This window comes from Balaenoptera physalus (assembly GCF_965194825.1).
Source record: "Balaenoptera physalus genome assembly, chromosome: 4".
NCBI classification, from domain to species: Eukaryota; Metazoa; Chordata; class Mammalia; order Artiodactyla; family Balaenopteridae; genus Balaenoptera; species Balaenoptera physalus.
Genome location: NC_138891.1, coordinates 24,527,351 through 24,538,759, shown reverse-complemented (window position 1 = coordinate 24,538,759; position 11,409 = coordinate 24,527,351). Strand labels below are relative to the sequence as shown.

The following is an 11,409-nucleotide window of genomic DNA, read 5'->3' as shown; positions in this document are numbered from 1 at the left end:
AGCTTTGGGGTACAGGGAGTAGCTTGACCAAAGCTGCAGCCTTAGAAATACTGATAGCAGTGAAGTTATACTGGTTTAGGTCACAATGATTCCAACTGATTACCTGGATCTTCCTGGGGCTGCACCAGAAGAGCCCAACTTCCCCAGTCAACAACACTACACTTTTTATAAGCAGCAGATAAAAGTTGGAAAGCCAGTGGTCTCTTTAAACTCAGACCAATTTTGAAAGAAATTTACAAAAGATCTTCATCTGGTGCTTTCAGTTTTTTAATCAGAGAATTTACAAGAAAAGGCACTACCAGATCCTGAAGAAGTAGGGCAGGTTGGTGGGAATGTTGAGGGCTCTGCAATGTGCAACAGGTGGTTAGCATTATGAAGCTAGGAAAAACAAGCACCCTGGGCTCCCTCTGAATGCCTGTTTTCACAAGATACTGGAGGGCGGGGTGAGGTGGGGGAGTGGTGAGTAGGTCAGAGAAAATTAATTCCTGAATTAACTGTAGCAGTGGTAATGAGGGTGTGGGTCACCAAGAGATTCAAGAGATGTTATGGAAGCACAACTGGCATGGTTTGGCCAGGTTCAGAGCCCAGATGACAGAAATGGTAGTGACAGTCTTCAAAAACTGCAAATACAGAAGCAACTCACAACTTCAGTGGAGGAAGGGGAAAGAGCTCTGTTTATCAGTTGATAAACAAGGTACTGGAGTTGTCTAAGCCTCACTCTCAGGTTTACGGGATATGCAAGAAGCAACTGTAATCTCAGAGAGATGTTAACCAAGAAGTAAAATCTGTCAGTAATCTCTGCAATTGTTTTATGAGATGAAGAAGATGAAGAGAAAACAAGGCCAAAGACAGCACCTGGGAAATCTACATTTAGGAAACAAGAGAACCAGGAAAGGAATGGCTAGAGAAGTATGGAGTAGGGGTAAGGGCCACTTTTTACAGACCAGATACTGCCAACCGGCCAGAAACCATCAGAAGAAAAGTACCTCATGCTGTGGACAAGGGTCAGTTCCTTACCATGGCATCAGCAAAATACTAGGAGGAAGTCATAAGTAAGAGCCAGCTCCACCAATGACTCAGTAACAAAGTTTAAACAGATATGGGGAGGTTGTTAAGTTAGGGAATTCTTTTTAAAAATATTATTAGTTAAATAGCACCCTGTAGGGAGAGGATGACACTATTAAATAAACCCCCATTAAATCTGAGAGCAGGTAAGTTTAAAAAGAAAAAAAAAAAATCTTTATGAAGTTCTTGTAAGAGCCATATAAGAAGCGGAACAGAGCAATAAAGCAGGACACAGGAGGCCTGGATAATTACCCTGGTTCTGATATCCTAATCAGATGCACGACCCAGGCATGTCAAACTCAGCTGAGTCTCCCCTGAGAAAGTTAAGTGGAAGCTTTTTCTGAACACTGAACTATGAAAACCATCAGTGCTGTAGCAAAAAGGGAAAAAAAAAAAAAAAAAAAAGGAAAATGCCCAAACACTGGGTGAACCATTATGCTATGATACACCAAAACCATCAAAGACATTAAAAACAATGTTGCAGAAGACTAATTACATTTAATTAGACTGGGAACATCTCATAATACTGTTCATTCCTTCAACCAATTTTTATTACATTCCCACTAAGTGCCGGGCAACAGGCTAGGTGTTAGGGAATTCAAGACAGGTAAGATGTGAATAAGAAGCTTATGTCTAATAAGCGGGCAACAACAATACTGTTGAAGTCATAAATACTATACTAGAAAAAGGTGTCATAGAATACACTGGAGCACTTGACCCAGTCTCAAGGCAAAGAATGGTTCGAAAATGTTTACCAGAGATCAGGCCATCACAGCTGACATCTGAGTAGCCAGGCCAAGTTGAAGGAAGGAGAGGCTCAGAAGCTAGGAAACAGGCCCAAAAGCGGTGGGAGAGAACTATGTGGAAGAGCAGAGATGACAGGAGAGAAGTGTGCCAACCAGACTGCAAAGAATCTGCACGTCATGCTAAGGAGCCCCGAGGGCAACAGAGTTACATGAAGGGGTGCCCATGAAACATCCAACTGAAGATTTCTGACAGGCATTTGGTAATAAGAATGCAAAAAAGCCTTAGGGACTAGAAATGCAGATTTGGGAGTCTCAAATGGAGATAATAACTAAAGCCACCAGAACATGTAAGTTCTAGCAGGAAGTGTGGACAGTCCCCACAGAGGTGATGGAGAGGGCCAGGGATACCTCAACAGAAAGTGGCAGAGGAATAAAAAACATTCCCCTTAAACGTTAAGTGATAAAACTAGGTATCTAACTGTGTATTTTCAAATTTTATTTATACATTTGAAAAAACTTTATACATAGGAAAATGTTAACAGTGGTTACTCTATGTGATTAAAGATGACAGGTTTTACTTCAAAATCAATGTAATCAATGCATAATTAGAACATAATAAATTTATCTTCCAAAGTTAATTTTTTTTTCTCCTATTACACAATTCCTTTTTTTTAAATGCTAGGTTAGTAGAGGCTTAACCATAATGGAAATGCTGGAAGTCGAAAGAGGGAGGGGAAGGGGAACTGATATCTCCTAAGACTAACCTTCACTTTTTAAAATTATTGTACATGTGATTTTTTTTTCCTGCTCATACATGTGTGCTGCCCATGTACTCTTGGCATATTTCAATAAAAGTGTTTGGAACATAAAAGCGTTAAACGGTCCTTAAGCAAACGCGATGATAAATCACAGTAAAGTTGTTACTAAGGACAGGAGGGTTTTTTAACTTCTTTTAGTACAACTAAATTAATTCTAAACATATAAATTCAAAAGTCAATTTCAAAGAAGTGGAATTACTCCGGGGGTGAGGGGAGGCTGCTCTTTAACACAGTAAAGCACATACTACAGTAATCACACAGGGATCTGGAACATCACACACACACTTGCCCCCTCCCTCCCTTCCACTAGCGGTCCAGAAGTGCTGCCTCCTGCCGGGGGACAGCTCGATTAGCCTCAGCTGCTGCCGCTGCCACACCCACCACTGCCCTTCATTTACAGCCTGCACACAGGGTAAGGCAAGTCCTGTTACTTTCCCAACAGTGCAAATTTTTGTAAAGTTTCTTTAATATGTCACTCCACAGGACAAAGAATACCTTACAAAACTGGGAAAATAAACACACTTGCCTTCTCCCCTACAGTCAGACACCCAAGGTGGGATGGAGCCTGATCTCCAAAGCAGAGCATTTACTGAGGCATGACCCAGAATGGGAGCAGGTGACTGAAAAAATAGCACTTCATGGACCTATAATAAAAGAGAAGCACATGAACAAAATGTAGATATTAGTAGTTTTGGTCCAGAATCCTGACCCTGCTTGGAATCAGTAACTTGAGTTTTAGGTCAATGTTAAAATAAAGCATGTATTGACAGATAACCTTAAGATAATGAACTCCAAAGAAGCCCACAAGCAGATGTCATTAAATGACATCACATCATGTTTAAAAAAAAAAAAAAGCTCTGTCCTTGGACAGTCTGAGGCCAAGGATTCTATCACTAGCTGAGTAAGTGAATTCTGACAGATCAGATCTGTGGGTTCAATTTTCTCACGTATGAATATGAGGGCACAGGGCTAGATTAGTGGCTTTCAAGCTTTTCTTGATTGTGAGCCACAGTAAGAAATACATTTTACATCAGGGTATCTGAATGTCCAAAATACAGAAAGTTTCACAGAATGACATTTTCCCTTAGAATAAACTTATCAGGCAGAATAAACTTTGATAATTTTTCTATTCTATTTCATTATTTTTAAAAATGTTAACTGCAACACATGGTCCACTGTTTACAATTAAATAACACTAGATGATCTTTGAGCTGCCTTTTACTCTAATTGTACGTAATGCATTTAGGTTAAATATCTGCAACGCAGCCACAAGGTGCTAAATTTTCTTTGTCCCGTGTTTTCATAAAAGGCAACTACTTATTCCTGATGCATCCTTACTGTCCAGCTTGAGAAAACAGCTCTTAGGAACACTTTGATCACCTACATGGTGTGCATTAGAAAGTTGTGAAAATGGAATGAGGTAAGTACACGTATATAAGCATTTTGAAACTGCCGTAACCAAGTGTAACATATTAGCCAAATATACAAGAAGCTAATCAAATTCTTCACATAGCTGTTTTAAATAAGGCAATGAGATGAAACATGTATTTTCACTTTAACCCCAAGGTAAACTGCAAAACTGCTTTTTAAACATGTGTTTTTAATATATATAATGCACTTGGAGAGGAACCTCAGATTACATGAGACAAATATACTAAAGACTTGAGTGTAAAAAATAAAATCAGGAAACATCTTAAATGAATGTCTTTATAGAATCCCTGAGGTAGAGAAAGGTTTTCTCTATATGCCAGCAGCCCAGCAAATTTACCTAGGTCAAAAAAATATGTAATAATTCCCCCCCCCCGCCATTAATTTCAAAAGCGACTAAAAGAAAAAATTTGCACAAATGAGGTTTAAAAAAAAGCCTATAACATGCTTTCAGATTATAAAAGGTACATATATTATCCACAACCCAGAAATTCCACCAGTAGAAACATATCTCAAGGAAATAAATTTGCAAAAATGTACAAGGATGAAGGGAATGGGAGGAGGAGGGACCAATACATACAATAATGCACTGGTTAAAAAAAAAATCAGGAGTTACTCCTATTACCCTGGGTATCTCCCATGTATACATATGGTACACGTTAGTAAACTTAAAAAAAAAAAAAAATCCCAGTACGTCTAACTATACAATGGAACACTAGCCAGCTATTAAAAGTGGTGATATAGGTCTTTATTTATTAACATGGGAAGATGCCCACAACATACTCAAAAGATTATAAAGCAACACTTACGGTATGATCTCTTTTTGTTAAAATAAATTAATAACATTATACACATTTTTTAAGTCTGCCCAGACATATACCGAAATATGAATGGTGGAAATCTCTGGGGTGATGAGATCAGGCAGCTCGCTCATACACTGCCTTTCTGAGAACTACAAGAAGATATGCTTTCTCCAGGCAGACCCCACGCTCTAGGCTACACAGCCCAGTGAGCTGAATATGGATTTCAGCCTCCAGGCACCACTCCTCCACATTTCCTTGGAGTGAGTGCCCTTATATTGGGATAGGATTATGGATAGTTTTCACCTATTTATGCCATTCTCCGCTGGCTTACTATTGTTACAATAAACCCAGAAATTTACTATTTATTGATATTTTCGATTTTGAAAAAAAGGTCTTGCCTTAATCCTTCCAAAACTAATCCCAACTTTACCTGTACTACTCCCACTGCCCTTACATGATGCCGCATACTCTGATAATTTGTGCGTGTCATCTATTTAAATGCACGTACCAAATAAAATCTCTACCCCAAAAGCATATAATTTTAGAGCACAACGTGCACTAAGAAATGTCATTCTAACACAAAGTGCAGATACTTATTACTGGAAATGAGAAGGCACTGAGAAAGGTAGTCTACACAAATTACCCCCTCTCCACCACTCAAAAATTCCTTCAGCAGAAAGTTAGTACACTCTAGAAACAATAATAACTGTTTACAGTTTTTTCCCCCATTTAATTCCAGATGCAAGATCTATTTCCTCATCACATTAGTGGGCTCCCCACAGACAGCCATTCGAATAAAAATCGTGAGTGATTACCATGCAGTTAGGCAAGGCATCTGTAAAATAATACCACCGCTGGACTAGGATTAAAGGACAACTGGTTCTTTTCTTGGCTCTTTGGAATATGTAATTTTACACAAAGCAAAATCGCAGCCTCTCTGGGGCTCATTTTGCTCGTCTCTAAAGCAGGGTTTGGGCTAAAAAACCTCCAAGGTCCCTTTCCGCTTGTGATAGGACTTTAAGCCGCCTTTCCACTCTGGAGGAGCCGCTTTCAAGCAGCAGCCAGTCTATTTTCTAAGTCAGAGCAAATTTACTCTCCGTGCTTCTCTTGACAATGTCGTGCCCAAATAGTTCTCAAGTCTAGAAATATTCTCACTCAGAAAAAAAGGTCTGTCATGGCCAACTAACAAAATATCTTTCAAAAGGAAAGAAAAAGTAGTTTACTTAAGTGTAAAGGGGGGAGGAGGAAGAGCACTAGTCCTTATTCAGACAGTAACATAATTTTTCCAAAAAAAAAAAAAGTCACTCTAAAGCAGCACCACACTGGCGGATGGTTTAAATATTTCTTTTAAAACAAAGAAGCCATGCAAAGGAAAACTGCTAGCAAATTCAATCATCACACGTTTTGAAGGCACAGGAAAAAAACTGCCATTCAGACCGGATTTACTTTCCCCCAATGAAGCATGTTGGTAAGAAAACCTGTGTCATTAAAAAGGAATTAGGGAGAAAGCAACCTTTTAAAGGGTCTTTTCACTGTCCAAACTCAAGCGCACTTTCGTGTACCGCGTACTTGTGTGCTTAAAACATGCGTGCAGACCACACACTTAACACTCACACTCTTCCGACCCGCTGGGGTGGCAGCGTGGACGAGTCACAAGATAGCGGCGGGAGTGGAAATTTCCTCTCCCCCGGCGTGGGGCAAGGTCGGGCTTCCCCAAACAGCTCGGCGCCGCTGGCCGCCTCCGCCAGGGCCTCCCCGGGCCGGCGCGCTCCGTACAAAGGAGGCCGGGCGCTCGGCCCCCACGCGCTCGGGGTTTGGGACAGGGGTTACCGGCTTCCGGCGCCGCAGGCCCGGGCAGCACGTGCGCCCCGCTCCCGGCAGGGAGGAAGGAACCGGCGCGGCCCGGCGGCTGCTGCCAGCGGGCCCCGCAGCCTCGCTCGCCCGCCCGCCGACTCCGCGAGAAATGAATGGGGCCGCGTTCGAGTCTGGCGGCCGCGGCGAAAACCGCTGCGGGCGGAGGCAGCGGCGGCTCCCGGGGCCCCCGCGCGGGGAGCCGCCTCCCGCCTTCCCTTCCCACCCGACCCCGCCCGGCGCCCCCCGGACTGCGGCCGGCCCCGGCGCCCAACCGCCGCCCGCTCACCCCAGCTCTTGGCGGTGCGCCCCAGGAACTCTCCGGTGGTCGGGTTGTAGATGAAGAGCTTCCACTCGGCCAGGCTCTGGTTGAAGGACTTCTTCTCTTTCTTCGTCATGGTGTGTGTGCGGACGTCGAGGGGGAGCGGCGGCCGCGGGGGTGGAAGCGGCGAGGAGCGCAGAGGCGCGTCCGGGCTCGAGCGGCGCAGCCCGGCGACGGCGGTAGAAGGCGGGAAGGCCTAGGAAACCTCCTCTCTGTGGTGAGCGCTCGACCCGACTGCGCTGCGCCGCGCCGAGCCGGGCCGCCGCTCCGGCCGCGGGAGCCTGACGTCTCCGCCCTCCGCAGCCAATCCCCGCGCCGTTCAGGCCCCGCCGCCGCCGCTACCGCCTCCCGCCGGCGGCGGGGCGCAGCCGGACGCTGTGAAGACGCCCCGCCCACGGCCACGGCCCCGTTCCGTGGTACCCGGCTTGGCTCCGGGACACTCGGGGCTCCCTCTGCCCGGCCAGAAGAAGCAAAAACTACGCATAGCAACTTAAAAACTCAATGAGGGCTTAATAAGAAGCAGATCTATAATGACAAGCAAAAGATGAGCATCCCTAACCCGCTGGTTTTTCAGGAGAACTCTGGGGAGATGCTGCGGGCAACCGGGATCCGGAGTCCCCTCGCTTCCTAGCCTGCGGCGGCGCGAGACTAGCAGAGAGCGGAAACGACTCCAGTCCACGGAGGAGGGGACTTCACCACCCTCTCCCCAAACCGTTTCCAGGCGTTCTCCTCTGTGCTCTATGACGTGACTAAAAGATAATCTGCTGTATCTCGTGAGGGTGCACGGTGTATTACATACTTCTGCTCAGAGAATGCCCTGACTTCGCTGTTTTGAAGGAGTCAACTGAGAATCTCGGGTCAATGAGAATTTCATCCTAAACATGCCAGTATTAAGTAAATGCAGTATAGTTTTCCCCAGATTTAATTGAATTTATCAATGAAATCAATACACATGCTTTCCTGAGTTTCCTGTCAACCGCAAGGGCTGCTTTTTCTCAAATACTCAGACTCTTTACAGGAAATCAATTCTAAGTTTAGTGTTGATGCCTAAATACTGTTCGCGGCTTTTCATCTTTTCCACTGTATTGGTTGCTCCCCTTGGTCAGAGCTGAGGGTGCAGTCGATGTTTTCCTACACGAGATGGAGCTGAAGAGTACAGTGCTTTGAGACTGTTGGGACAGCATGAAAAGAGTTAGGAGTTTGGGCAGGAGGTGCTTTCTTTTCTTTTTTCTTTTTTTGGAAAAAAGAAATGGAGCACTGCCTATGTTTTATTAGCAAATAAAAAATTATGAATGAAGAAATGTAGCACACATCTTACCGTTTGGAATGATGCATTGTGATCCATCCGACAGTTTAAACAGCCTGCAAATGCTTTAAAGCAGTAAATGGATAACGAAATTCTGGCGTTGCTTTTGTTTCCTCACTTTGTTTATCAAAGCAAGGAATTATGAATTATGTCTTTCACAAATGGAAAAGGAATAGAATATATTGTTATAAAATGATTTTTCCCCCTGCGCTTACGAAAGCTAGATTTAAAATTATGACCTTGGGAATGATAACCAAATCCAGTTACTTTGTTGAGCCAATGACAGCAAAAGATTTGTAGAAGCATTTTGTAAAATTTGGCATGAAAATAGTATTACAAATAGCAAAACATCGTGCAAGCAGACTAGAATGCATTTCTTTAGTTCATAAATAAGGTCGAAAGGGAACTGAGGAATGGAAGTAGTTAACTATTTTTGTCTCATTAAAAATCTAACTACAATTAGAGGACAGCTTTTAGCTGTCCAATATTTTACCAATTTTTAGCAATTTTTTATATTGGTAGAGCTGATAACAGGCTTTCTACTTTGGGTAAGAGGGAAGATACAGAGTCTGTTTGGAATAAAATATAAAACTGCTTGGACTTCCCTGGTGGTGCAGTGGTTAAGAATCTGCCTGCCAATGCAGGGAACACGGGTTTGAGCCCTGGTCCGGGAAGATCCCACATGCCGCGGAGCAACTGGGCCCGTGTGCCACAGCTACTGAGGCTGCGCGCTGGAGCCCACGTGCCACAACTACTGAGCCCACGCGCCGCAACAAGGGAAGCCATCTCAATGAGAAGCCCACGCACCGCAACGAGGAGTAGCCCCCGCTTGCCGCAACTAGAGCAGCAACGGAGACCCAACGCAGCAAAAAAAAACACAAAAACAAAAAACCCTCTGCTTTATTTATTTTGTGTGTGAGTTAATAACACACAATAACACAATAAGCACACTTCAAGAAATAATTACCTGGCACATACAACGAAAATGGTAAACAAGAACATTATGAAATAGTGCTTCAAAGATACTGAATGCTGTCAGACGTTTGTGGTCATTAATATGCTTTTCATATGTAGTGCTTTGTGGTTTTCCAATTAAGTATTTAAATACAAATATAATTCAGTAAGTATTTTCAAAACTCATGCTTAGTTTAGTATAATACCTGATCCAACAGATTTCAGTTTGGGGAAAAGTTTACATCCTAATCCAAAATACAGGAACTATTTGTTTCTGTGATACATGATACTTGAGCATTACTTGCAAGAGAAGATACTAAGTGTTTTGGGGGATATTGACCTACCAAGTATGAACAGATGAAATATCAAATTTAATCAGCGCTTTATTCCCTGTAGATTTACTTTACCATACCCAAGTCTCCCTTTTATTTTATTTTTAATTTTTAAATTTTATTTAATTTATTTTTTTTATACAGCAGGTCCTTATTAGTCATCAATTTTATACACATGAGTGTATACATGTCAATCCCAATTGTCCAATTCATCACACCACCACCTCCACCCCCCTGTCGCTTTCCCCCATTGGTGTCCGTACATTTGTTCTCTACATCTGTGTCTCAATTTATGCCCTGCAAAGCGGTTCATCTGTACCATTTTTCTAGGTTCCACATATATGCGTTAATATACGATATTTGTTTTTCTCTTTCTGACTTACTTCACTCTGTATGACAGTCTCTAGATCCATCCACATCTCTACAAATGACCCAATTTCATTCCTTTCTATGGCTAAATAATATTCCATTGTATGTATGGACCACGTCTTCTTTATCCATTCATCTGTCAATGGGCATTTAGGTTGCTTCCATGACCTGGCTATTGTAAATAGTGCTGCAATGAATATTGGGATGCATGTGTCTTTTTGAATTATGGTTTTCTCAGGGTATCTGCCCAGTAGTGGGATTGCTGGGTCATGTGGTAGTTCTATTTTTAGTTTTTTAAGGAACCTCCACACTGTTCTCCATAGTGGCTGTATCAATTTACATTCCCACCAACAGTGCAAGAGGGTTCCCTTTTCTCCACACCCTCTCCAGCATTTGTTATTTGTAGATTATCTGATGACGCCCATTCTAACTGGTGTGAGGTGATACCTCATTGTAGGTTTGATTTGCATTTCTCTAATAATTAGTGATGTTGAGCAGCTTTTCATGTGCTTCTTGGCCATCTGTATGTCTTCTTTGGAGAAATGTCTATTTAGGTCTTCTGCCCATTTTTGGATTGGGTTGCTTTTTTTTTAAAATATTGAGCTGTATGAGCTGTTTATATGTTTTGGAGATTAATCCTTTGTCCGTTGATTCATTTGCAAATATTTTCTCCCATTCTGAGGGTTGTCTTTTCGTCTTGTTTATGGTTTCCTTTGCTGTGCAAAAGCTTTGAAGTTTCATTAGGTCCCATTTGTTTATTTTTGTTTTTATTTCCATTACTCTAAGAGGTGGATCACAAAAGATCTTGCTGTGATTTATGTCAAAGAGTGTTCTTCCTATGTTTTCCTCTAAGAGTTTTATAGTGTCTGGTATTACATTTAGGCCTCTAATCCATTTTGAGTTTATTTTTGTGTATGGTGTTAGGGAGTGCTCTAATTTCATTCTGTTACATGTAGCTGTCCAGTTTTCCCAGCACCACTCATTGAAGAGACTGTCTTTTCTCCATTGTAAATCCTTGCCTCCTTTGTCATAGATTAGTTGACCATAGGTGTGTGGGTTTATCTCTGGGCTTTCTATCTTGTTCCATTGATCTGTGTTTCTGCTTTTGTGCCAGTACCATATTGTCTTGATTACTGTAGCTTTGTAGTATAGCCTGAAGTCAGGGAGTCTGATTCCTAATCCAAAATACAGGAACTATTTGTTTCTCTGATACATGATACTTGAGCATTACTTGCAAGAGAAAATACTAAGTGTTTTGGGGGATATTGGCCTACCAAGTATGAGCAGATGAAATATCAGATTTAATCACAGCTTTATTCCCTGTAGATTTACTTTACCATACCCAAGTTTCCCTTTTAAAAGAGAAGTTATTTTGCCAGATAAAATACAGGATGCCCACTTAAATTTGAATTTCA

General features: G+C 42.4%; 1 protein-coding gene across 2 annotated transcripts in view; it reads right to left on the bottom strand.

The window, feature by feature from the left end:
- Window positions 1-7,661, bottom strand: part of ATP1B3 (ATPase Na+/K+ transporting subunit beta 3) — a 41,820-nt gene extending 34,159 nt beyond the window's left edge. The window contains exon 1 of one of the 2 annotated variants that reach the window (XM_082461311.1): window positions 7,001-7,661. In XM_082461311.1, coding sequence (XP_082317437.1) covers window positions 7,001-7,109 — 109 coding nt within the window. In that variant the 5' untranslated portion in view covers window positions 7,110-7,661. The remainder of the gene's footprint in view (window positions 1-7,000) is intronic. The other variant, XM_082461310.1, reaches the window with a different exon arrangement.
- Window positions 7,662-11,409: the final 3,748 nt, after the last annotated feature.